Here is a 27,139-nt window from a genome sequence, read left to right on the forward strand (position 1 = left end):
TCTTATTGCCAGAGTTGAAATTCTAATCAGAAGCTGCGGGCCGCCCCCTCCTCTCGTAAGGGAAAAATGAGACGCGTGCTTTAGGGGCGCTTTCTGTTCAGGGAGAGCTGATGGCTGGCCTTGTTACTGGCAATCCTACCAAGTAGGGGCTTCAGAAAGGCCAACCCCTTTGCAGACCTTTAGTTTTTAGGGTTCTTCTGAGATGTGACCTTTTCTGGAGACCATTGCAGAGTCACTGTTTGGTTATAGTTCAGAAGGCTCTTTTGGCGGGGTGTTGGCATTGTTGTTGGGGGGGCTCCTCTCCTTCATAGCCTACCCTCTCCCTCAGTTCTGGGATGGGACAGAGGACCTTGCATGTGCCAGGCAAACACTCTACCATTGAGCCACACCTCCCAGCCCTCCAGATTGCTTTTGGAAAGAGATTTCCCCCGCAATGTGGTGATTGCCTGTCAACAGAGCAGGTGTGCTCCTGCATAGCTGCCTGGCTGTGGCAGGAAGGGCAGTGGGGGATACAAAGCAAGGCAGCAAAGCTAGGGCTGCCTCTTCCACCACACAGTGTGACGCCTTCCTCTCAAGCATTTCCCCAAGTGCAGCATAGTCAACAGCGCCCCTTCATGCTCACGGGTGTCGCGTGTGCACAGTCTTCTCTGGATGTTGGGACAAGCAGAGATATGGCCCTTGCCTTCAGCATGCTGACTCTCCTGCTGGGATGCAGCAGGAGCTCTGTTCCCTGCAGGACAGAAGTCATGTGGTGCCACCCGTGCACTGGTGATTCAGTCACGAGCCCTAGAGAAGCCGGTGGTAACTGCAGAGGAGACTGGCATTTGAATGAGTTTTGAAGGCAGGGCCAGAGAAGGGAGACTCTCCGTCATCAGGAGGGTCCAGAGGGCAAAGGCCAGTGATGGAAATGAGCGTGGTGGGGGACAGGAGAGGGCACAGGGAGATGCCTCCTGTGATGGATGCGGTCAGCTGGGTTAGCCGAGAACACTGCTGTGTCCAGAGGTGTCTGTATTTTTCTGCAACTTTCTTCCTCTGACCCTGAACCGCTCCAGTCCCTGTCTCCTCAGTCACTCTGCCTGCTCTGATGTCCTTGCCAGTGAGGGAGGCTGTGAGGAAGCCGCACATGTGAGCGCTTTGCAGATGTGAAGGGGCCTGTGGCCTTGGGTGGTGACGTCATCACAGGGTGACTTGGATAGAAGTGGAGTGATGAAAAGGGGGACAAGGAGGTTGAGGCTGTGATCGATTCCTGTCTGGCTGTGGGACCTGAGACTTTGGAACCTCTTATGGGAGAGGCAATTTGTGATTTACACCAAATGTATGTTTCTGTTTTGTTTCTCTGGCCAGGAAACTTTGGGGCCAGGGAAAGTCGGCATCACAGTGCTTTACCTGGTGCCCTCATGTGCACTGTCACTCATGGGCTCCCCTCTAAACAGCAGCCAGCATGCCTGACACAAGACAGGACTGAGTGAGCCTGGAGCCTTGCTTCAGTGCATGCCGAGAGTGGTGGGATCAGGCCCAAGGTGAACATGGCTCAGCCTTAGCAGTGTCCTTGATTTAAAGACCACTTGTCAATAGCACAGTATTGTTTTCCCTACTCTGGAATGGAGGCTCCAGTTAGGATGACACTTCTCAACCTGTGGGTCATGACCCCTTTGAAGGTCAAAAGACTCTTTTGCAAGGGTCACATAGACCACTGAGAAATTTATATTACAATTTTTAACCATAGCAAAATTACAGTTATGAAGCAGAATGAAAATAATTTTATGCTTGGGTGTCACCACAACATGAGGAACTGTAGTAAAGGGTCTCAGCGTTAAAAAGGTTGAGAACCACCGAGTTAGAAGCTGAGGCCTCAGCACTTCCTGGCCTCAATAAAACTCCGTGTTAGCTGAGATGGGGGGTGGGGAGCCCACACAGCCTTGCCCAACCGTGTAAGGCTGCCAGTGCCTTCCCCAGGGTCTTCTAGTCTCTAGCCTGTTGCCAGGAGCTCTCTCTTCTCCACTATGTCATTGAGGGTCATTTCTAACACAAGTGGGAGAAATTCAGCTTTCTGGCAGCCCTGTGCTTGATTGGTGCACTGGGTGTGGCTTCTTTTGCCGGGGGTGCTCTGTGGCACCTTTGGGAGCCTTGCTGAGCTCTATATCAGACCCCTGGCCTTTGAGAGACTCTGTGGCTTGGAGCTGTTTGTTGGGTGGACTTGCTATGGCAACCACAAATACCTAGTGCTTGAGGCTGAGAGAGGTTGGAGGTAGCTGGACGCTTGGCACCTGAGCAGCTGGGATGGATGTCATCTGCTTGGGGGACACAGAGAGGCAGACAGCACTGATAAACAGTTGACTCCAGAACATTCTAAAAAAGCAGTAGCTGCGTGCTGCCCGCAGTGCCTTGGGAACAGGAGCTGCCTCGTGTCTATCAAGGCTCCAGCACGGCTGCTGTGGAGCCTTTGGTACGTAGCAAAACTCAGTGACCCAGAAAGAGAGATTTGAGTGGCCCCGTTTGCCCCCTCCTAGTCTGTCTCGGACTTTATTCCCAGAAACCAGCTTGATGATTTCATTAGAAATCAAAGCACTGCTGGTTCTTTTTCTTTCTTTTTTTAAGGAAACACACTTGGCTGCTATGGCCAGTGTCCCTGCTTTCTATAATGAGAGGGGCGACAGGAGTCCTTGAGCGGAGACTGAGTTGGAACTGATCAATGGCATTTGGGGGTTGGAAAATTTGCTCAGGAGCCGACTAATTTATAATGTCATATAGGCTAGACTGGAAGACCCAAGAGGATAGGCTGTCTCTTGGCTTTCTCCCTCTCTCTTCATGTCTTTCTGTACAAGGAAAGATAGCATGCCTCCCTCTGGCTGGTAGCCACTCGGTGCTGGGCCCTGCTAGACCCCAGGACACCTCTCTCCTCCCACTTCCACTCTGTCACTGTGGATGCCCCCTCCCATGCTTGATTAGCTGGGGCTTGAGCTAATTTGCAAAAGACACCTGTTCACTCATTAGCCCTGGCTCCAGGTCCTGCTGCCACATCTGGGCTCCCTCCCGCTGTTTGGCATTCTCTGTGTGCTGCCTGTGACTCAGGGCCCTGAACTTCCTGGCCTGTGTCCCTGGATATGGATGAAAAGCTCAGTCCTGTGAGAGCACTGTAGCACCAGGTCCCTTACCAGGTCGCTTCCCTGGTGACTAAACTAAATATGGAACTCTAAGCAGATGGGCCCTCATCCTGACTCTGTCACTCACTCTGCCCCCAGGACCCACTGCACCTAGGAGTCCACCCATATGGTTTCACAAAGTGGGGCATCCCGTGTCTTTACAAGTGTGCACTGAGGGTGAGGGAGATGGATGAGGCCTCTGTGCAAGGGCCCCTGCAGGGTGACCCTGGGCCTTTGCAGCAGCGGGATGCTTAGCTGCCCTTCAGAATGGCTCCACTACCACCACCCTGTTTTTATGCAATAGAACATTCTAAAAAGCAGGAGTCATGCTCTCTATGACATCTGACCTTTCACATAAGCCACCCCTAGATGTCTGGCTTCTAGAACAACTGGAGGCATCACAGGTCAGAGCCGAATTGTCCAACCCTTCAGGCAAACCAAAAGCCCAGTTCCAGCAGACCAAAGTCATTTGGGCACAGTTTGTGTTTATGCTTCACCCTGTCAGCCCCTTCTCTCTGCTTCAAAAGAGAAACTCATCAATGGAAAGTTCCCTGAAGTGGTAATTTTCCTAAATGACTTACTGCTGGTGCTGCATCCGGACAGGCTCGGCCACGGGCGGTGGCTGGTGTGCGTGCTTTACAATAGTCCAGCTTTCCTGCCTGACCCACAGACACCTGCCTTTGCCTCTCCAGAGAGTCCCTTCCTCTTCCTTCTGCTGTCACCCAGGCCTAAACAAAGATTCCCTAACCACCCCCCCCCCCCGCCCTTTTACTGAAGAGAAGCAAGGCTGGTTTTGAGGCCCCCAGCAGAAAGACCTCTCCAGAAATCTCCCAGCCCGAGTGACTGCCAGGGCGCCTTCACCCACCCCTGCTAATTAGAGCCTTTCTTAGGCGGCTCTGGAGTCCTCCTGTCACTCATTCTCACAGTGATAATGGACTTGGATAAGAGGTCACAGCTTCCCCCACTTCCTGCCCTCCTTGTGGAGGGGGGTGGAGTAGGCTTCCCCCCTCCTCTGAGGAGCTCCCCCCTGCTTGTCACAGGAACTGTCTGTCATCTCCCCCCTACTTGGCAGCTGTAATGGAGTCACCCCGCTCTTAGGGCCAGAGCTCAGCTCCCCACCCCCACCCCCAGATCCCTCTCCCCAAGTTCCTCAGGCTCCGCACAACACCGTATGCTGCATCTCTGGTGAGTGTCATTAGCATCAACGTGATGAAATGGCACAGTGTAAATGTTAATAAGGGCTGATGTTTCGCCTGCTTCCGAGTGGCAGATTGGAAATGGTACCATCTTAACTCGAGGAGCAGCTTTGACTCCCTCTGCTTCCTGCGCAGCCAATTTGGCATGGAGAGCCCTGCCCCTCCCCCTCTGAGATACCGCCATATCTTCCTGATTGCTCTTTGGAAAGGGGTCACATACCCCACAGGCCAGCAGTCTAAGGCAGGGTTCAAATTTTGTTGTTTTGGTTTGGTTTTTCAAGACAGGATTTCTGTGTAGCCTTGGCTGTCCTGGACTAAATTTGTAGACCAAGCTTGCCTTGAATTCATAGAGATCCACCTGCCTCTGCCTCTCCAAGTGCTGAGATTACAGATGTGTGCCACCATGCCAGACTAATTTTTTTTAAAGATTTATTTATACAGTATTCTGCCTGCATGTATGCCTGCATGTATGCCTACCTTCACAAGAAGGAACCACGTTTCATTACAGATGGTCATGAACCACCATGTGATTGATGAGAATTAAACTTGGGATCTTTGGAAGAGCAGCCAGTGCTCTTAACCTCTGAGACATCTCTCCAGCCCCCCCCCCCCTTTTTAAGTTACACATTTTCCCTTGTTCTCCAAAGAAAATAAAACAAAGTGTGCCCCACCATGGTGGGCGCTCTAGCAGCTTACCTCCCACCCCCTGGGCTCTTCTGTGTAGATGAGGATGACCTTGACCTCCCAATCCTCCTGCCTCCACCACCGGAGTGCTGGGACAACAGGCCTGGGATAAAGAGCGTGTGCCACTGCACTTGGTTTCTACAGAGCTGGGGATTGAACCCAGGGCAAGCACTCTACCAACTGAGCCACTCCCCAGCCCCACTCCCAGATCATCTAGATGACTCCTTTGCTGTTAATCCAGGACACTTCCCTAAGTGGCCCCAGCCACCCTGGCTCTTGTCCTCTGGCTTCCCCTCCTTGTTGAAAGATGACGTCTTTATCCTCTCAGCTGCCTCTGCCTATCAGAGCCCTCCTGTCCCCTGTCCCCTCTGTCCTCCTTTCCCTGTGATAGTAAGGGCCTGTCTGGTATTTGTTCTGGGTCACCTCACTGGTATTTCATCCCTGAGCCACACTCGCGCAGCACACCGCTGGGCCTGAGACTCCCGCGTCGGTGCCTGCTGAAGTCAGCAGAATGGATTGGATGGAGGCCCCAGGATTTAGCCTTGGCCCTGCCTAGAAGTGGCAGTGACATCCAAACAGGAAGTAGGAGTAGCAGAGAAGTGAGGCTCTGGCTTCTCCCATCCTGCCCCTGTCCTTGCTGTTCACCTTTAGTGATGCTGAGGAGGCTGGGGAGGCTCTGTCAGCAAGTCCTAGTGTTCGCCTGTGCTACTCCCAGGCCTTAGCTACGTGCGCAGCCTCAGTGCCCTCACAGCCTCAGCGCCCTCACAGCCTGCTTTGTGTGTTCACCTCTGCACACCGCCTCATTGTTGTTTCATCCCCAGGCTGTCTTCACCCTCCTCCTTGGTCCTTTCACCTTCTTCGACGTACAGAAGACAAAGTACCTGCAGATCTTGACCTCCCTCATGAGATGGATAGGTGAGTCTAAGAAATCTCCCAGTTATCTACCTTTCTCCCCACCCCTCCACCCCCACCCCTACCCCCCACCTCTGCAGAGAAGCCAAGCAAACTCCCAGCTGGGATGTGGTAGTGGCTTGTTTCAGTCAGCCTTCCTGGTCCTCTGACCTTTCCAGAGGGCGAGAAGGAGGCAGGTGCTCTGTTGGCCTTTTACTGCTGGGGAAATTTAGTACCAGAAAATGTGAGTGCCTTTTTTCAGGTCACCTTGACTGGATGGAACTGGGCTAGGACCTGAACTGCTGATTCTGGTCCAGCCTCCTTCACATAACCATGCTGGGTTGGGCTGTGCCCCATGGAGGGGGCAGGAACACCTTCCCGCCTTCTCCGGGGTGTGATGTAAGGTTCATCCACAAACCCCCGTGGGTCATGGTAGCAGCTAGCCTCAGCCTTTAAGTCTTGGACTACTGCAGTGTGAAGATACCCACGCTGTCTATAGTGGCTTCCGACTGGCAGATACCCCAGGCGACAGTACCCTGTCCTCAGGTTGATGTTGAGGATCTTCCCCCTTAAACTGGGTATCTGATCAGTTCTGCCATACCATCCTGGCCACCTCAGGGAAGGAGCCAGCCGCTGTGCAGCAGGATTGACATCAGTCAGCCGTGGGGCTACTGTTGCCTCTCCTCTGGCTATCTGTGGTGCATCTGACTTTTCTCACTATAAAAGCTAAAGAGGGATGGGTTGGAAGTGTAATTTAGTGGGGTGCTTGTCCAGTATGCATGAAGCCCAGATTGGGCCCCAGCACCACACCTGTAGTCTAGCACTCAGCTAGTTCAAGTTCAAGGTCGCCTTCAGCTACAAAGTAGGTTAATTCCAGGCCAGCCTTGGCTACATGGAACTTGTTCAGGTCCCCTGGCCCCATGGCCCAGAGTCTCCAGAGAAATTTAGGTTGGGCTTCTTCCTGGCTGCCCTCCTGAGGCCCCTTAACCCTCATCAGGACCAGGGCTGCTGTTGATTGCATGCCGTACCCCAGCAGGATGATGACTCTGCTAAGTGCCGTTCACACTAAGGATGTCCGCTAGTTCTAGGAAGTTCTCCCAGCCTCTGTCTCCCACAACGCAGTAGAGGAACAACAGGAGTCCTGGTTTCCACAGGAGGAAGGCAGATCAACCTCCTAAGCAACCTGGCCTGCTCCAGCTAGAGCAGGTTCTGTAGCACGAGGGTGGGGGTAGGGGTGGAGGCAGCCCCCCAATACCTCTCTAATTCAGGAGTTCCAGAAGGCTTGGAGCCTAGAAGTCAAGGTTGGCAGGGGTCAGAATGCAATCTATTCCCCCATCTCTCTCTCTCTTTTTTTTTTTAGATGATCTCACTATACTCACTATATATCTTTTTTTTTTTTAATTTATTCTTGTTACATCTCAATGGTTATCCCATCCCTTGTATCCTCCCATTCTTCCCTCCCTCCCATTTTCCCCTTATTCCCCTCCCCTATGACTGTGACTGAGGAGGATATCCTCCCCCTGTATATGCTCATAGGGCATCAAGTCTCTTCTTGGTAACCTGCTGTCCTTCTTCTGAGTGCCACCAGGTCTCCCCCTCCAGGGGACATGGTCAAATGTAAGACACCAGAGTACGTGAGAAAGTCATATCCCACTCTCGACCCAACTATGGAGAATGTTCTGACCATTGGCTAGATCTGCCCCCCATCTCTTATATCTTGGCTTGTGATGTGTGTGAGAGGGCTCACACACTGTTGCTGTTGTTGTTGATGATGTTGCTGTTGTTGCTTCTGCTGTGTTTTAGCATCATAAAATATGCACTATGCGCCACACAAAAGATACGTTATGGAGAAGTTTATTATATGAGCATGGGGGGAGAGGGAGGGGGCAGCCCCGAGAGAGAGGGAGGAAGAGAGATAGCAACATGTAAGAGAGGAAGAGAGAAACAGGAGAAAGAGATAAGGTGGATTTGTCCTTTTATAATCCTGGGTAGGGCCACTCCTAGAGACAAGCAGGTAATGACATTGTAGGTTGCCAGGCAGACTGGGGTCATAGGTTGCTAGAGAGACTGGGGCAGCGTGTGGCAGTGGTTGCTGCTGTAGTTGCTGCTGTCGGCAGGGTTTGGAGAAGAGTGTTCTGTCCCCCACCTACCTATCTCCCGACCGGTTGCCTGGCCTTGGCCTGGGAAGGGGTTCTGTGGCCTGAAGTAGCACCCTTTCTCATTTCTGTCCTTGCTGGGATGACACTGAGGGATGAGCAGAAGTGAGTGGGGGCCAGCACCCCTGTATCAGCTCGGAAGAAGACAACAGTCCTGACAATGAAAGTTAACTTACATTTATGAACAAATTATCCATCTAAAGAGGGAAGCTTGGGCCCAGTGTAGTGGCATATACCACAGGCGCTTAGGAGAGGGAGGCAGGAGGATCAGGAGTTCAAGGCCAGCCTCAAATATATAGAAAAACCAGCTTGAGCTACACGAGACCTTGTCTCAAAAAGGGTGAAAGGAAGTAGAGGGAAGGAGCTTGTGAAAGGGAAAGGAAGAGGCTAACAGTAGTAAACATTCCTTGCGAATCCTAGAATGGGGTCAGAATCCCAGCAGAGCTCCTGATGCCCGCAAGCCCCAGATCCTAGAAGCCCCCCACCGACCTGTCTTTGCTTCCTTTCCATTCTACCCTCCCCCTGAATCAGGCCAGACACCTGGGTGTGTTAGGGAGATGGCTCAATAGGTAAAAACCACTTCCCATACAAGCCTGATAACCTGGGTTTGGCTCCCCAGAGCCCACATGAAAGCTGGACATAGTATCGCAGGGGGCTGGGATCCCAGTTCTTCTGGGAAGGTGGGGGCGGGAGACAGAGGCTCAGGGTGTATGCAGCAGGAACGAGAGAGACTGTCTTACAGCAAGGCAGAAGGCGAACACTGACATGCAGAGTTGTCCTCTGACCTCACACACTTGCCACTAACATTCACAGGAGCAAGTGCATGCACACGTTCCCAGCACCCATGGGTGGTTTAAACCACCTGTAACTCCAGCTGCAGAGGGATCTGATGCATCTGCCCCACTGACACCTGCGTGTATGTGCACTTACACACATGCAGACAGACAGACATACACACACACACACACAATTTAAAACAATAAAAACAGGGCTGGAAAAAGGGCTTTAGTCACAACCAAAACTCCAAAAATAAATCTTAAAGAAAAAAAGTAAGACCTGTCAGTGCTGACACACACCTTTAATCCCAACACTTGGGAGGCAGAGGCAGAGGCAGACGGATCTCTTGAGTTTGAGGCCAGCTTTGTCTACAGAGTGAGTTCTAGGACAGCCAGGGCTGACAGAAAAAACCATGTCTCCAATAAAACAAACAGAAAGGAAAGAAAGAAAGAAAGAAAGAAAGAAAGAAAGAAAGAAAGAAAGAAAGTAAGTTAGTTCAAGGCCAGCACTGGGTACATAAGCCAAGTGCCTGGCTCAGAGGCACTGTTCCTCTGTGGAACTACCATCTTGCCTCTTACGGGGCAGAAGAGCCCCAACTCTACCTTAGGACTCCTGGGCCTCCAAGCAGCTCCTGAGCAGGAGACAGTGGCCATGGGGGTCTGTGGCAGCAGTGGGAGCCTGAGCAAGGACCAGCTAGTGCGCCTCTCGGTAGCAGTGCCGCTGTCTTGACACATTGTCTTTGCCATCGGGTGCCTCTCTCTCCCTTAGAGCGGAGAGATAATCAAATGTCAGGAGGCTCCCAGGCGCACTGCTGTGGGTGACAGCACAAGGCAGTCATTTTTCACCATGAGAGACTCAGACCTTTGGACTTAAAAAGCTGGGCCTGCCAGTGGCAGAGCCGCCCAGGAAAAGGAAAATTGCAGTTAAGTAATGTAAGCCACAGTGAGTGTGGTTAAGCTCCCAGCTGGGCAGAGGAACTGCCAGGGCGGGCGTTCTCCTCAGCTAGAAGCAGGCACTCTCCTCCACCTGACTCCAGGCCTTGCTCTGAGGAGGACCAAGCAGCAGAATCCCCCAGAAGTCCCCAGAGCTACACCAGACAGGCAGCCCTTTTCATGGAAGTTACCTCAGCCTGGGCCACAGTAAGGGTGTCTCTCCTCTGAGCCAAGCTCACCCCCAGGCAGTTCTTCTAGAACTCCCTTTGGGCAGTGATCTCTGAAGCCCTCTGGAGCCTCTGCCAAGTTGTCATTCTGCCTCTGAGAAGCAGCTGTGTGGCACGGGCCCCCACAAGACCTTCCTCCCCTCCCTCCACCCCTCCCTCCTTCCCACCCTCCTTCCCACCCCTTGCCAACACACACACCCTCCCTCTCTCCTCTCTCCCCTCTCCCCAGATGAGGGCTGTTCCTTCTCAAGAGCTGAGCAGGGAGCTTGGGGAAGCAGTAAGCTGGCTCAGGTTCCAGAAGCCAAGCAGGGAAGAACGGACACCCAAGGGACCGGAAAATCGTGAATAAATGTGCCGAGCTGGAAAGTTTCTCGCGCTTAATTAGGAATTTGTTCTGCCATCTGTTGAAATGGAGCCGGGGTCATTTGCAGGCCCCCAGAGCGGTGCCTAGGAGCTCCGGCTTCCCTCTGCCCTTGTGGTCCCACAGTGGGGTGTGAAGACTTAGATGCCCTTTGCAAATAGCTGGTTGTCCAGGGGAAATGTCAGAATATAGGTGACAAATGCCAACGTGGATTCAGTTCTCATGACAGACTGGATTTTTTTTTTATGTATATGAATGCTTTGTCTGCGTGTGTGTGTATGTGTACCACACAAATGCCCGGTGCCAGAGGGTCAGAAAAGGCATCGGATCCTGTGGAACTGGAGTTACAGACAGTTGTTAGCGGCCATGTGGATGCAGGGAATCAAGCCTGGGTCCTCTGTACAGAGCAATAGGTGCTCATAACTGCTGAGCCACCACTTGAGCCTGAGGGCACTTGGACAGTCAACACCTCTGGAGTCACAAGGAGAAGCTCTGCTGTCTGCAGTAATGGAGATGACCCTCCAGGCCAGCACTGAGCTCCCTGCCGGCCTAGGGCCTTCCAGTGCAGCCCGGTGCCTCAGCTGTGTGAGCACAGTACCTCAGCAGGGTGACGCACCTGCTGGGTGTCATTGCACCTGCTGGCTTTGCTCCCTAAGTGGCCCGATGGCATCCTCTCCCACCATGCACAGACCAAGCTTCCGTCCTCTGGGCCCCTCTTGTGTGCTGTGGCGAGGAAGATTGCCTTGCGGAGGGCTGTGAAAATACAGTGAGACCCGCTTGAAGGTACTTATTAGACCCATGCCTGGCACCTGCTCAGCACTCAGGCAGGAGCATCGCCCTCATTGCCATTACAATCAGCTGCCACATCCTGAGAGTAGCCGTAGAATAAAGCTCCCTTGGGACTGGCTGTGAGGTCAGGGACATTACTTCAGCCATGGTCCAAAAAAATGAGCTATGATGCCTAGTACCAGCAAAGTAGTCTCTTTCCCTGCCCCTCCCAACCCCCGCCCCAGCTGTGGTCCCTGCACCCAGCCTCCACCCCCACCCCCACCTGAGAGAGATGAGCAGACTCATCATATTGTTGAGGTTAGGGAGTTGTCTGTAGTCCTCTGTGAGCAGCAGGGACACGTGAGTCAGCCAAGGCACCATCCCTCATCCCCATGGGTCCAGCAGCCAAGCCTTCAGTCCTGAGCCCTAAGCAAGTATACCTGTTGGTGTCTCCCTCCCTGAATATCCAGCTGGCTGCCCTATGGGAGTTCTTGGGGGTAGAAGGGGCCACGACAGCATTATTACTTCAATCCCATTACCCACCCACTCATGCCGGTGCGTGCACAGATGCCTCCCACCTAGGCTCTGCCGACAGCTGGCTCAGCTCAGAGCACCCCATTGGTGTTATTAAAAACGCAATTCTTTCTAATAAAGGCCGCTGTGGAGCACCACCGCCCTCCTCTGGGCTGTCATGGACCCATAGGGCTTCCTCCCCTCTCCAGCTCCTCGCTCCCCTCAAAGTGGGTCAGACACCATCCTCGCCAGGCATCCACAGAAGAGCCAGCGCTGTTCCGCCTGGGGAAGTTGTTCAGTCCTGCTCTCCCACCCCACCCCCTACAAGTGCCCCAGATTTGTTTGCCAAGCCAGCAGCCGGGGTGCAACTAGGTAGTGATGGCAAACAAGGCCACAGGTCCCCAAAAAGAGACCTTCGCCTGTCTCACAGGAGGGCTTTCCGGTTTCCACCTGTCCCCAGGGCTGGGGTGGCCCCCAGTAGAGAGTCTCCTAGTGAGGTTGCTCTGATCTTTCACAGCCAGCAGTTAGGGGGCTTGTAAGCCTGGGCCGTCTGCCATCTGCTGCTGCTACCCAGGAGTCCAGGAAAAGCCTTGTCCCCATCTGCATGCAGCCAGCCTCCATGTGCTAGCTAACACTGCCCTGCCCAGTGGCCACTCTCCAGGGCTCTCTGTGGCTACTCCACAAGTAGAGGGGACCCAAACAAGCCCTGGGTGATCTTCACTGCACTCTTGAGTTTTCTAGACATTCTCTGCACACGCAGAGATCAGTGTGTAGAGAGGAACTTGGGGTTTCTGTGGACAGGCCATTGGGGTGAAGCAGACATGTTGTGACCCTTTCCTAGAGAAGAGCCAGCTGGCAATTGCACCCTCGGCCAGCCTCAGTCAAGATCAACCAGAATGTTGTGCTAGGTACGAAGAGAAGGCAGCCATTCTTGTCCAGCCTCCTGTCCCAGCTGGTCCACTTGTTGACAGTTCTGATCTGCGTGCATCTCGGCTACATGCAGATCTACCCACCGGACCAGAACTGCTGATCCACCCAAAGGTTGGTGGGACAGCTACCTGGACACTCCAAGGCAACGGAAGGCACCTGTGGTCGGCAGAAAGAAGGACCTGATGTCACGGTGGTCATAAGCACAGTCCATGCCCAGGGTTAGCCTTTACAGCCACCACCTACAGAGCCACAGCAGCCCCACCGCTCCTAAGCTGATGTTTCTTTAGGCCAGGGGACTTGAACCCCCCTGGGCCTGGTGTCTCTTACTTTCCCTCGTCTCTGAGTCCCTCTGCACCAGCTGACCACTCTGGAGGGAAGGCCCAAGCAGCCTTCAGTGGTGACGGCTGCTGGGCCTGAAGTTTTATGTTTCAATCTCCAAGAAGGAGATTAGCTGGCCCACAGCCAGGCTCCTGACTCTGCCGTCCCCACGGTCACTAACCAAGCTGCCCTGACAACTCAGGAATGAAAAATGGAGACTCTGTCTCCCAGGCGCCACCTGTGTGCGCCGAGGGGGGGAAGTGAAGGATGACAAGGCCAGAACTCCTGCTTTCAGACTAGGAACTTGGCTGCTCTGGAGACTGAGTGCCTGCCCTGTGTCTTCTACCTCAGGCAGAGAGGGAGAACTCAGCTCCAAGCCCGTCCAGGAGAAGCCTGTAGCCACGGGGTAGAATTAGTCCTGAAAGTGGATGGGACTGGTTCTTCGGGAAGGCACAGGGAGCCGCCTAGCACCAGGAGCCAGGCTAGGTTACATCCCCTTCTTTCGGCAGAAAAGGCATTAGGAGTGAGTTGTTACAGGCAAGGACAGCAGAGGCAGACCATGTAGTCTCAGGAAGTCTCACCCAGAACCCCAAAGTACATCAGACATCTTCAAGCTTCTCTTGTTCTCCCAGGGAACACACTGGAGACCTCTGGTCCCTGCTCAGGTAGATGAGTGACAGCAGGAAGGATAGACCAACTCAGGCATCGAAGAATCTGTGAAGAGAGGACAGACAGACAGACAGAGAGACAGACAGACAGACAGACAGACACACACACACACACACACACACACACACACACACACACACACACAGTGGAGGCCACTTACCTTGTATGGCTTTAACTACCCTAGATAAGGCAAGAAGAGGCACCAAGGATCTTTGCAGAGCAGGTCTGAGCTGTCTGCACCTGAATCCCCCATCCCACTCCCCTGACCTCCAGAGCCCCTCAGATTAGCTGGTACCAGTGCCGGGTGTTCAGGGCAAGCTCCTGCAGCTCCCAGACAGACTGGAAGGTGGAGTCGCCAGAGTGATCCCAGTCTCCTCCTTTGAGCACATGGAAAAGCCGTATGCCACACGCTGTGTTGGGAGCCACACCTCAGCAATGAAAGTAAGGCCTTGCGATGGCAATGATAAGGGGACGGCTTTCTTAGTGACTGCGCTGAGTCAGTCCCTGCCCGTGCCAGTCGCTGTTATGCTGGCCACTTTCTTCTGCTTAGCACTAACCCCCCAGTACCTCCATTTAATTTTATTATTATCATGTGAGGGTCTGTCTGTCTGTCTGGGGCATGGGAGGAGAGAGAGAAGGGGAGGCAGGGCATGTGTCATGGGGACCTGTTGAGGTCCTTTCTCTCTTTCCACCTTTACATGGGTTCTGAGGAATCAAACGGTTGTCATACTTGCACTTGCCTGCTGGCCCGTGCGGCCAGCCTTCTAGCGTGTCTGTTTTTAAAGGCAGGATAGCAAGCTGCTGAAGATGAACAGCACTCAGGTTCAGCCCAGACTTTTCCTGATTTTTTTTTTTTAAAAACCAGACTCTGTCCCTCAGCCCTCTGTAAGATGCAGCCCCCCACCCTTCAAGCTCTCTTCCTGTGTCTGAATGTGCCCTCCCCCCTTTTGCAGGCAGTTAATCCTATTGGTTAAAGAACAAGCACCAATCACGGGCACCTGTTTTAGGACTAGGCCGCATCTTGCTTCTCAGCCCTGTTACCTTGTCATTCTCCTACCCCGCCCCCCTATGACCCAGCTTCAGCCGGGACCCATGGTGCTGTGTCCTGGGAGGGCAGTGTGGCGGTAAAGGACAAAGCTGTATTGAAGTCCTCCACCAGCCCCAGCTCCTGCCACTGATGCGTGCGCACTGGCCATTCATTATCGTTAGCTCTGGCACGTTGATTCTCTGCTTGGAGAAGGGAGCGCTGTCCTCCTGACAGCAACCTCGATGGATGGCTGCTTCCTTGTATGTGCTATGCTGGAGCCAGAGCCACAAACGAGACTTAGAAAACATGTTCCATCTCCGGGAAGCACAAAGGAAAATGTCTGTTGGTGGGGAGGGTCTAGGGCTTGACATACGGGGGTGGTATTTGTTGGGTCCATCCTCAGCTGTGAGAGTCATAGTTTCATGTATCTGTGTACCTCTTGGGCACTTGGGGGCTAAGGCGGGACTGTAGCGTATGGTCCGGCCTAAATGGACATACGCCTTCCTTATCCACCACAGCTCTATTTCTTGTCCTTTGAGGTCCTGCTGTAGGACACAGGCTGGGGGCAGGGCTGTGCTCCAGTTTCACATGCGTCAACCCTCTTCTGTGGTGGCTTGGGTCCCGTACTATTTCTTTAGCCCCCAAGGCCAAGCCAGCACCTCCTTTCTGCAGAGTAGGACACCCTAGCTGTCACGGCCCAGGGGACCGTGTCATTCAAGATACAAGGGATTGAGCTTGGGCCTCACACATGCCAGGTAAATGCTTTGTCTCGGCCTTCCTTTCACCTTCTAGAGACAGTGTCACACCTCCAGCCCAGACCTATCAGTTCCCCATCAGGAGAGCCAACAGAGGCGCAGAGTTTGGTTACTCACTTCTTGTCATGCTTAAACCTTAAGGTTGAGGTCTGGGCAGGAGGCAGGAATCTCAAATCCCCAATAAGTCAGTACATTGCAGGTACCCACAAAGAACAGTGAACGCCCCCTGCCCCATAGGAGTATACTCGCGTTTGGGCCTGGAGAGACAGCTAACTGGTTCCGAACGCTTCCTGCTCTTCCAGAAGACCTGAGTTCAGTTCCTAGCATCTATGCTAGACAGCTCAAAACTGCCTGTAACCCCAGCTCTGGAGGCTTCGATGGCCTCCCCATCCACCCACACATATGTGGTATAGTCATGAATAAAAGTAAAAATAAATCTTTAAGAGTATGCTCACTTTAAAATACGTATTAAGCATATCAAAGTATCTTTCAGCTATACTAAGTATGAAAAAAATAATAGCATTGGGCATGGTGGTACACACACGTAATCTCAGCACTTGTGAGGTGGAGGCAGGAAAGTAAGGAGCTCAAGAGTATCCTTAGCTACGTATAATCTGGAGGATAACCTGGGCTCTATGATTTCTGTGTGGTTGCGTGCATGTGTGTGTGCCATGGCATACATTTAGAGGTCAGCGAACCCCTTGCAGGAGTCAGTTCTTCAGCATATGAGTCCCAAGGATTGAACTCGAGCTGTCAGGCTTGCCTACAAGCTCCTTTACCCACCCAGCCAACTTGCTGGCCTAAGCTCTGTGGTTTTGCTGCCACCTTCTAGGAGCGACCTGGGCAGCATTCAGCGTACTCAGAAGTACCCCATGCCAGGTCAGAGCAGGTCACAGGGAAGAGGAAAAACATAAAGCCACTAAGACGGACTCCATGCCCCGCATTCACCACCATAGTGCCCCTAGGGAAGGAGGTAGGACAGCAGTGGTCCATGTGCCCCAGCATCAGTGGTGGCTAAGGTAGGTAGGTGGTCCAACTCATGGCAGCCCCACAAGATGCCAGGATCCTGCAAGGAAGGCAAGGTCCTCCCCTCCTTCACACCACACTGAGCCACAGGATGCTCCTCGCCGAGACCCAGAGAACATGGATGTCAGCCAGGTCACTTGCTGCACAGAGGGAGCGCAGAAGGAGCTCTCCCCTCCACACCTCCAGTGCGAGCTGGCTCTTAGGTGGCTGCCCCAGGCTGCGTTTCCAGGGTGTGAGGAATGGAGATGCTCTCTGACAACTCTGGTTTCTGCCAGGAGTGAGGAACTGAGTGTGTGCTTAGGAAAAAAGCAAAACCGTTTCCTGTGTTCTCTCAATTGCCCTAAGACATCTGCTATGGGAACCCTACTGTTGGACTCCTGCTTACCCTGCCCTGGGCCCCAACATGTCTAACTCCATCAGCCTTCACCTGGCCAGTTAATCCCTGCTCACCTTCCCTGCCCTGGGGCGAGTCCTGGGAAGGCAGGGCCTGCTCTGCAAGATAGGATTTAGGAGGGGTGCTGTTAGTTTATTCTGAGGCTCTTAGGAATCAGCATGCCTCTGTCCTTGGCACTTATCCAGGAGGGTATGGCTTGCCCTTTCTCTCTGCCAAGAAGATGTTCTGAGGTCAGACAGACAGCATTGGGTCAGACAGCGCCCAGAAGGCTTTATCTGCCTCTTGCCAGCAGAAAGGGAAGAAAGCCACCCAGGTGCCGCTGGTGCTGTGGGGCGGCTCGGTTCCCGTGTTGTTTGAGATGAGACGCAGCGCCTGTTTTTGTCTCTGCTCCTCAGATAATGACTTGCCTTCCGCACCACACCTGTCTCCCTCCCTCCTTCCCTGGGAGTTAGATGCTGAGGAGCAAGCTGCCCCTCAAGGTGAATCAATATGGCAAGGCCAGCTTGTAAAACTTAGATCAGCTGTCAGAAGTCAGCCTGGAAATGGCTCATGGCTTCAGGCAGAGTCAGGGAGCCTGGAAACTGGAGGGGAGGCCGGCTCCCCATCGTTGCCTTGCAGTGAGCCTTCCTTGTCTTTCTCTCCTAAACCGAGACAGGTGTGGCAGCCACCGACCCTGGAACAGAGCAGCTGCAAGGTCCTTATATGCCCTCCAGCATCTGGGACCTGCTTCCCCTCTCCTCTGCTAGGTAGGCTTCCACCCTTGAACTTGGACCATTCTCACCAAAGGGATGTCGTCATCGTCCTGCTGCTAAGGTGACCACTAGCCAGTTCCTTTTGTGGTGACTGTCTTTGATACCTCTCGCCTGTTGGTTCTCCTGCTTCTGAACTCCGTGCCGACAGAGCCTGTGTCTGTCTTGTGCACTGAGCCCTGAGTGACCAGAATAGTGCCAGCTCTCAGCAGATACTCTGAGTCTGGTGGGTGAATGAGTGAGTGGTCCAGGCCAAGCCTCGTGTTATACAAAGCCAGCACAGTTGTTTCTTCTATAAATGAAAAAAGTCTCTTCCACCCCCTACCCACTCTATTATTGTACAGATGATCTTCCCAGGCCCACTGTCCCCATGTGACCTGATGTCAAGCTCTCACCAGCTTTCTGACTCCTCTGTGGCTCCTCGATGCTTCTCCACACCCCTTGGAGTGTGACTTCCGGTGTGGAAAGCAGGTGTATGCATATTTGGCTTCTCAGAGCTTAGCCTAGGCTAGGGCAGAGACAGGGCCACCTGGGAACTGCAGGCTCTGCTCAAGGGCAGACCCCTGCATCTCCAATGGGGACATCCTGGATGTCTGGGGACCACTCGACATCTCACCTCCATGTCCACCTGCGCCTCCCCTGCAGCTGGAGGTGAGCAGCTAGCATAAGCCAGGGTGGCACGGCAGTCCCCTATGCGCCTTCTGCGCTGTCAGTCGCTCACAGCCTGTCATCTTATTTCACCTTGATTTATTAGCAGACCTAATGAGTTTTTGGAGCAGCCGCCTCCCCAGGGACGGGGCGATCAATCTAGGAGATAGCTGGTGAACTCTGCCGCTCCTCTGGCACCTGGGGAAAGCAGGAGGTGCCAGGGACAAAGGAGTCTGGTGTCAGGAGAGTGAGTTGTTTTTTTTTTTTTTTTTATGTATACAGCATTCTGCCTACAGGCCAGAAGAGATGGCTGTGAGCCACCATGTGGTTGCTGAGAATTGAACTCATGACCTTTAGGAAGAGCAGTCAGTGCTCTTAACCTCTGAGCCATCTCTCCAGCCCCCAGGAGAGTGAGGTTTAAAGCTTGTAACTTGGTCTTGGGACCCCTGAAGGTCAGAGCCCCCAAGCTCCCCGACCCCTGCTTTCTTCTCTTCTCAGTGTCTGTCCAGTTAGGGACATAAATGTTTCTTTTGGAGGTAACTGTTTGGAAGCCAGACCAACACTCTTCCCTTCCCCTTTCTGTTCCCAGGGGACAGTGCCATCTGAGTATGCTCAAGGTAGTGGTGGGGAGCCAGTGGGCCTCTTCTGTTGGACTTGCCTGGGGCTCTCCATCAGACCTCTGTGCACTTCCTCTGCCTCAACGAGTGTCCCCACCTGTGGCTGGCCAGTGTTCCTTGGGCACATGTGTTAGAACTGCCTTCCTCCCTCGGGTGTGAAGATACGTCTCCTTTTGTGTTCCCTGGGCCCAGTGCACAGTAGGCCCTCAAGAATCATGTCATCTCTGCTTAGATATGGACTAACCTGGTCCAGTGGCCTTTGTATGCTGTCCCTACAGCTGGGGCACATTTGACAGATGGGGCCGGGTGTGGCTAAGGGGAGGGAGGGAGAAAGGGAACACAGATGAGCCTGTCCCCTTCAGGTGAAGCTGCTGTTCCACAAAGTCCAGGACAAACTTAGTTTTAGAAAGCGGGAACGGGGGTGGGGAGTTTGTTTTAGTGGAGATTAAACCTAGGTAGGTCCTTGTGCGTACTAGGCAAGCAGTCTGCTATTAGCTCCAACTGCAGTCCTCTTTGCTTTCATTTTTTAAAAAATTTTACATGGGGGCCAGGCGGTGGTGGCGCACGCCTTTAATCCCAGCACTCGGGAGGCAGAGGCAGGCGGATCGCTGTGAGTTCGAGGCCAGCCTGGTCTACAAAGTGAGTCCAGGACAGCCAAGGCTACACAGAGAAACCCTGTCAAGAAAAAAAAATCTACATGGATATGTCTATGTAAGTATATGCCACATATGTGTGCCCAACTGGTGTTCCAGGCGATTGTGAGATGTGTGCTGAGACCTGAACTCAGATCCTCTGGAAGAGTAGCAAGTGTTCTCAACCACTGCCGAACCACTTCTCTAGCCACTTTCATCTTGAGATAGAGCCTCACATATTTCCCCAGGCTGGCCTTGAATTCACTGTGTAGCCCAGGCTATGAGCTTACCATCCTCCTAACTCAGCTTCCTGAGGAGCTGGGATTCTAGGCCTGCACCATTGGACCCAGCTGGGTCACTAGTCTCTGGAATTGCATCAACAGATAAGACTAGTTAGGGATGGGCCATCCTGAAAGCTCTAGAAAAGCCTGACCAAAGGATGCAGGTGCTGGAAGGCCGTGTCACAGGTAAGTCCTGGAGGAATGGGACCCAGCCAGAGCTGTCCAGGCAGCCACCCTGAACAGGCAGGCCAGCACCTAGTCACAGCTCCTAATTCTGTCTCAGAGAACAGGGAAGGAGTAGCCAGCTAGCACCTGATGCCAAACCCAGCTATGAAATGCTGGCATCTTTACTGCCAGACTCTTGCTGCCGTCTTGCCTTCTCACACGACCCAAGGCCAAGGTTAAGCAACAGACAGCTGCAGAATTTCTCCACTGGCCTCTTTCCAGATTCTTGCTGGCTGTGCCCAAGGCCTGGAGCAGGGCCAGGTCACAGGTGGCATCCCAAACAGTGGTGGCAAAACACGATTTAAATGTGGCCTTGCAATGCCTACTCCCTTGGCTCTCACCCAGTGTCTTCCTGCGGTGGCACAGCTGCTCACTCCCACCTCTTGAATAGTTGGTTACCAGGCACCCAAGCCACCGTGCAGCATCTCTGCTGTTCCGAGGCTCTGGGGCCCTCACCAGCACATACAGCACCACTTCCAGCCCACTGGAGGGTTCCCTCACATCGCACCCCAGTACACCTCCTGCTTCCCACACGTCTGGGATGAGCCAGACTCCTGGTGTCTGGGGCTGAGGCTCAGAAAGGAAATAGTGGGTGCCTTCCCCTTGACTGGCCTGGGCTGGAAAGATTTGTGATGCCCTGGAGCAGGAGGAGTGGTAGAATTGAGCCTCTGTGAGAGCTAAAACAAATCATCATCTTTATTGGCTGTTCAGCTCCCCCTCCCATCCTTTCCCCCTGCCATGTCAGGCAACTCTCATTAAAAGTAATAGATGACTCCAGCCCACTCCCAGGTGCCCTCATAGGAAAAGAGATTAGCCTGGTTTCTTGTGTGTCCCAGCAGAACAGCCTCTCCCAAGAACCAAGGGGTGTACCAACGTCCCCCAGCCTCAAGTTGAGGAAGAAGAGCCCTGATTATCTAATGGGGACTGCAGACAGGACATGCCAGGCTCTTCTTCCCACCACTCAGAAAGAAGTGCCATGTGCCCTCTGGGTTTGTCTCAGACTACAAGGAGTCTCAGACCTGTTTGGAATAGAGACAGCAAAGACTAAGGGGTCTGTGTGTGTGTTGAGTAGTTACGACCCATCGTCATGCTGGGTGATGTCAGAGGAAGATATCAGAAGCCGGAGAGAGCTAGAAATGCCATGTCAGTAGGCAGGAACCCTTGTCTATTGCTTTGCTGTAGTATATGAGCTTCAGGTTCTAGAAGCAGGCCTAGTGAGCCAGCCCACAGATGGAGGGCCTGAGAGGAGGCACAGCCAGCTGTCTCTGCAGAGCCTGATTGCCCTCAACAGATAAGGTCACAGATGCCCTTCTACAGCAAATTTCCCATCCTCTAACTATGTCACCAAGCCCAGAGAGCGGAGCCACATGCCATTTGCTGCCAGCCTTAGGGCCAGCATTGCTCTCTGGTGCCCTTTCTTCCCCAGAGTGACCCCTTACCATGCCCCACCTGCTGCAGACCCTGGTCATCCTGCCCACTCCAGCACTCCTGCCCTCTTACCCACGTGTAGCAGGGGGCTTGTGCCTAAGAAATGCCTCCTTCCCAATGTGCCGTGCCTTTCAGCCCTCAGCTCCCCACATCCCACCCATACCCCCACCTCTGGCTCTGACGGGAAGCTGACGGAGCCCCTGAGAGAGCTTGAAGGATAAGGGGAAGCTGGCACCTGTCACCCCAGCATCTCCTTTCTCTGGATCCAGAAGAGGGAGAAGAGAATGTGGGTACCCTGCATGGCTTTGGGAGATTTTCATGGTTCCTTCTGCTGGGCTGACCTTGCACAGGGCCGGCAGAGCAGGCGAGGCAGCTCATCCTCACTGGTCTCCTCCCTGTCTTGCAGCGTTTGCCGTCATGATCGTGCTGGCCCTGGTGCGCATCGGGAACAAGCAAGGAGAGGGGCACCCACCCCTAGCCAACTTCTCGGGGATCCGGAACTTGTTTGGGGTCTGTGTCTACTCCTTCATGTGCCAACACTCCCTGCCATCCCTCATCACCCCCGTCTCCTCCAAGCGCCACATCACACGCCTGGTGTTCCTGGACTACGCATTGATCCTGGCCTTCTATGGACTTCTCTCTTTCACGGCCATCTTCTGCTTCCGTGGTGACAGCCTGATGGACATGTACACCCTCAATTTTGCGAGGTGTGACGTCGTGGGCCTTGCAGCCGTCCGATTCTTTCTGGGCCTCTTCCCTGTGTTTACCATCAGCACCAACTTCCCCATCATCGCGGTGACCCTGCGCAACAACTGGAAAACACTCTTTCACCGTGAGGGTGGCATGTACCCATGGGTGGTAGACCGTGTGGTGTTCCCCACCATCACCCTGGTGCCCCCCATTCTGGTGGCCTTCTGCACCCATGACCTGGAGTCCCTGGTGGGCATCACTGGAGCCTACGCAGGCACTGGCATTCAGTATGTCATCCCTGCCTTCCTGGTATACCTCTGCCGCAAGGACACCCAGCTGGCTTTCGGCTACGGAACTGTCAACAAGCATAGGTCTCCATTCCGCCACACCTTCTGGGTGGCCTTTGTGCTGCTATGGGCTTTCTTCTGTTTCTTCTTTGTCACAGCCAACATTGTCCTCAGTGAGACCCAGCTCTGATAGCAGGATGTGCGTGACAACAGGAGGCTGGGACAGCCCGGCTCCAGCCTCCCTGCGCGAGATTTGCTGCCACCCAGGTCTATAGGAGCACGCGAGGCTGGGGTTCTTGGCCCCACCCTGGACTTCACCCTGCAGGACAGCCCTCCTGCCTGGGAACATGGTTGTTACACGCGTTCCTCCACTCCTGCCACCGGAGGCTGGCTCCCTCCTCTGTGCCGTGGAGGAGACAGTGCCAGCACTGCTGCTATTTATACTAGACCCCGTGCCCTGTCCTGCATCCTTGACCGTCCACTAGCAGCTGCTGCCTCTTCAAAGGCAAATCCCAGGCGCTGGCTTTCCTAACCTGGCCTGCTTGAGATGGGTAGGACCCACTTTCCTGCCAGTCCTGATGGTTGCTAAGTTTTTTTCTTATGGGAGGCCTGGCCAGCTCTAGTGACAAGGACAGGAAGTGCTAATTGGCACCAGGGTCTCTCGACAAGAGCCATGAGAGCTTTTGCTGTGGGTGCCAGCTCTGTTGCAGCAGGCAGATACAGCATCCCTCCACAGGGTTGAAAGCCCTTTGCTTAGGTCCCTGAAAGGGACCCTCTATCCCCTGGCTTCTCCTTTGGAGCCCAGGGGCCTCCTGAAGTGCAGGGTACCACTTGAGAAGCTGCCCTCATCACCCCACCCACACCCATAGCAGCTGCCTGCCCTGGGATACAGCAGGGAGACCTCTGCAAAAGGTCAGGCTGGTAGTATGCAGCCTAGCTTGCTCCCATACTGCATTGCAACACTAAGGCGGTGCCCTTAGGAGCCTGGTCCTGGGTGCTCAGTGGCCACAATCTCCAGATCCGTGGCTTCCATGGGGTTACAGGGAGTGCCTGCCACCATTCCTGTGGAAGGAGCCAGGCTCCCCGCTGCCTCCCATTCAGTCAGGCATGCACCCACTAGGCCCAAGGCCTTGGAACAGTGAGTGATTAATGAATTGCGTTTTCGATGTGCCTTCTGCTTTGGGCGCCAGGAATCCCTCCCGATCCTGACTTGCCCCAGTCCTGGGCCTGGTCCCACCTGCCCTGGACAGAACTGCCTCTGGGGTGGAGGGTCTCAGACTCCTACCCCTCCTTCTTGATTTCAGTGCCTTGCTCCACCCTAGTGAGGGAACTTGCGCCAGCGCCCTCTTCCCTTCTGCATCTTGCCATATTTAAAGCTTGAACTCTGCTATGTTGTTGGATGTCCCAGGATCCAGAGGCCTGTGCAGAACCTGTGCAGAGAAGGTAGGTCCCACTGGCAGCACCTGCCACCTCTGGCCCCAGCACCCCTGCCTCTAAGAATGTCTAGGTCGCAGCGGGCCTGCCCACAGCTTTCTCACCGCTGTCACACATCTGTAGTTCTTAAGCACCATCATTGTGCATCCTCCTGAAAAACAGACATCCCTACAGTGGTCGCCGGTGCAGCATCTTAGACCATGCCCAGGGAGGGACAAGTGAGGAAAGCAATACAGCAGCAGGTTCAAGCATAGGGAAGCGCTGCCCCCTCCCCCAGGCTCAGTCTGTTTGCTGAGAACTCAATTAAAACATCTGTACTTACCCTTCTCCCTCTTGCTTAAGGACAAAGCCGATTAAATCATCTTACTGCAACACACACCTCACCCCACCCCCAGGCTCCAAACCAAATTTTGGTGGAAAATTTATTAGCATCATAAAGCCCAAGTTGATTTATGTGGCAATCTGGAGCTGCACAGAGCGGCTAAGTGGCTGCTGCATTCCCCTCCACCCCCAAGTTAAGTTAGGGAAGCCCCAGCCCAGGAGGGAGGAGGGACCTGGTGACCACATCACTGGTCCCAGGGGAAGTCCTCTCTACTGCTGCTGTCTGCTTTCTTTGCTCTTTGCTCTCCACCTGTTGTCTGGCCTGCTAGGAGTCACATGAGGTCACCTTCCTCCTCACTCCAGCCTCTGTCGCTGGTAGCCAGGAGGACTCAGAGGGTTAGTGTTTGTGGGTGTAGTTGGTTCCCCCACAGGCATCAAGCACATTAAAAATCTATCACCGGGGTAAGGTGATAGGCTAGGTCACGGTATTGGCCTGCAAAGAGGCCCTGAAGTTAGTGGTCAGGAGGGCAGCAGACAAGCCACCCAGCCTGGCCCCAGACCTCAGTCTCTATTGGAGGAGGTCTGAAACTCAGCAATTGTCACTGCCGTCTATCTGCATTGCTCTGGACCAGCCCCAAGGGCAGGCCAGGTCAAGGTGGGAGTGAGTCTTCTCCATAGAGCACCAGGCCCAGCCAAGCACCGGAGCACAGTGCCAAGAGATCTGGCTGTGCCTCACCTGATGCTGGTAGCTGGCGCAGATGGCAGGTGACAAGCTGTGAGGCACTGCGGAGTGGTAGAAAGTGGCAGTGGGCACCATGCCAGGCCCAAGGCCACACAGCTGTCCTCACCGCATGGAGCCAAGAGCAACCTCAGCAACAGGCAGTGCCTGCTTCATGGGACTCTAGCTGAAGGAATTGGTGGTTCCGGACCCAGGGGCAGAGAAAGCCGATGTCTGCCTAAGGGGTAAAGGACCAAGCAAGACTGACTATTGCTAGGGGCCGCTGAGAAGTTGCCAGGCAGACAAGCCCTGTCAGCCTTCTGCATGCCCCTCCACATTGTGAGGACCAAACTGTCATACCCCGTGGCCTCTGAGCCGTAAGCATCTGTAAACCTCCAGATATAGGTCATGGAAATTCAAGGACTGAGCTTATCCCAGCACCAAAGTCCTTAATAAAGCTGCTATTGCCTATGGTTGTCGCCTATGTCATCTGCCAGCCATGACTGTCCTGGTAACCCAGGACTGACAAGACTTCTTGAGACTCCCAGATATTACGTAACTTCATCACCTCCTAATGAGGTGGTAATCCTGTGGCTGCTGCCTGCTGCACCCCAGAACCAGGCTATGGGCCTGGAGTCATCCGAATCTAGGAGGCTTTGGGAGAAGGACTGGCTGTAGAGCCCTAGTCTTCTAGGAAACTTGAGGGCTGCCCTCCCCTTGCAAAGAGCAAGGTAAGTAAAGCTGGAGGGAGGGAGGCTCATGGCGAGAGGTACTGTGTTACCCCCACCCCCTTTGTGAGCACTGGCTCCCTGGGAAATGGCGATGTGCATATGAGCTTTTGACTAAAGACAGATGAGGGAAGCAGCTAGGGCAGCCACAGGAGGGAACTGGGTCAGACTGGAAGCATGTCCCACTGTGAGACAAGTGGCAGGGCCTTGTTTTTCCCATGTCGCATCAAAAGGGGGAAAAACAGCATCGGGGGTGGGGTTGTTAGGGCCTGTTAGATGCTTTCCCTTCTGTGACCTCACCCTCCCCCCCCCAAAAAAACAAAAAACCAGGCACCATGATCAGGCAGCTAAGGCATCTGCGCTTGCATCTCTTGCCCCTTCATACATTCCTAGAAAAGAGCCAGGCTGCTGGCACCTGAGCCAGGGAGCCGACAGCAGGGCTCAGTTCCACATTTGACTCTTAATTATCTTTACAGTTCTTGGTTATTAATGATCTTGGGCAACAAGCGGAGCAGCCTAGACCTCCCACCTCTTCCCAGTTTCACCGGCTGGCTGCAACCTTCTCTCGCACAAACCCTGACTCCTGGGGCTGTCAGTTAACCCTGTCACTGCTGTGTCCCTTCCGGAGGGCACTGTCCTGTCGTCAGTGCTCACCTAGACTCGGGACCTCCACCTGTTGCTGTTGCCTGGCTCCATCTTGTGACTAGCCGGCTGTCAGGCAGCCTATAAGCATGTCCGTGATATATGGGCCACCCGTTCCTAGAATGACCAGACTCTGGCCATAGACAGCAATGTGTCTGACCTTGCAGTTTTTCCCAAAACTAAAAGGGCTCAGTTCTTGTGGTTCCTACCCAAGCAGCATGGTCGTTGGAGATGTGAGAGTCAACGTAAGCGAGACCGAGACCGTAGTAGACGACACTGAGTTGGCTCCAGGGGGGTCACTGTATCTAGCACTCTCCTCCCCCCAACTTTGCCTCCCTCTCCGTCACCTGGGAGAAGTATCTGCCAGGCTCCCCCTCACCTAGCCTGTCCAGGACAGCAGGACCCTAACTTTACATTCTTAGCAGTACATGAGAGTCTGACTGGATCCCTATGCTTGCCCTGTTTGGGCCAATGACCGATACTTGCTTGCTTCACAAAGTCATTGTTGGAGAATAGATGTAATTGCCAATGGGAAATTTTGGAAGACTGCAAAGGCCATCTTTACCAAGGTCCCCAGAGCCAATGATACATGACAGTGAAAGTCAGCTGAGAACCCCAGAGGGGTAATAGGGAGCTGGGCAGATGGTGAATTGTCTCAACTGCAGAGTTTTGGCACAGTAAGACTGAACCATGCCTGACCCAGGATGGCACCTGTGCCTAGCTTCCAGAGACCATGGGTCCGGTCCCCAAACAGACCTTCTGCAGCCTTTACCACTGTGACACTGTCAGGCTCCCGGTGGCATCTCCTAGCCTGTTGAGACAGCCACTGTCCCCAGCAAGAGCCTCCCTTTTCAAGAAGACTGAATGATAAACTCAATTCCTCATTCTCAGAGCCTCCGTACTGAGCTCATTTGTCACAGAATACCTGGAACTGGCCCCGAGTACCAATGGACTTCTACAGCCCAGAGCCCC

The 27,139-nt window shown here is 53.7% G+C and overlaps 1 protein-coding gene across 2 annotated transcripts in view; it reads left to right on the forward strand.

Moving 5' to 3' along the window:
• Positions 1-25,269, forward strand: part of TMEM104 (transmembrane protein 104) — a 59,954-nt gene extending 34,685 nt beyond the window's left edge. For both annotated transcript variants that reach the window (XM_084751651.1, XM_084751652.1), the window contains exons 9-10: positions 5,845-5,938; positions 21,754-25,269. In XM_084751651.1, the coding sequence (XP_084607777.1) occupies positions 5,845-5,938; positions 21,754-22,514 (855 nt within the window). In that variant the 3' untranslated portion in view covers positions 22,515-25,269. The remainder of the gene's footprint in view (positions 1-5,844; positions 5,939-21,753) is intronic.
• The last annotated feature ends 1,870 nt before the right edge of the window (positions 25,270-27,139 follow it).

This window comes from Acomys minous (assembly GCF_964271855.1).
Source record: "Acomys minous genome assembly, chromosome: 12".
Taxonomy (NCBI): Eukaryota; Metazoa; Chordata; class Mammalia; order Rodentia; family Muridae; genus Acomys; species Acomys minous.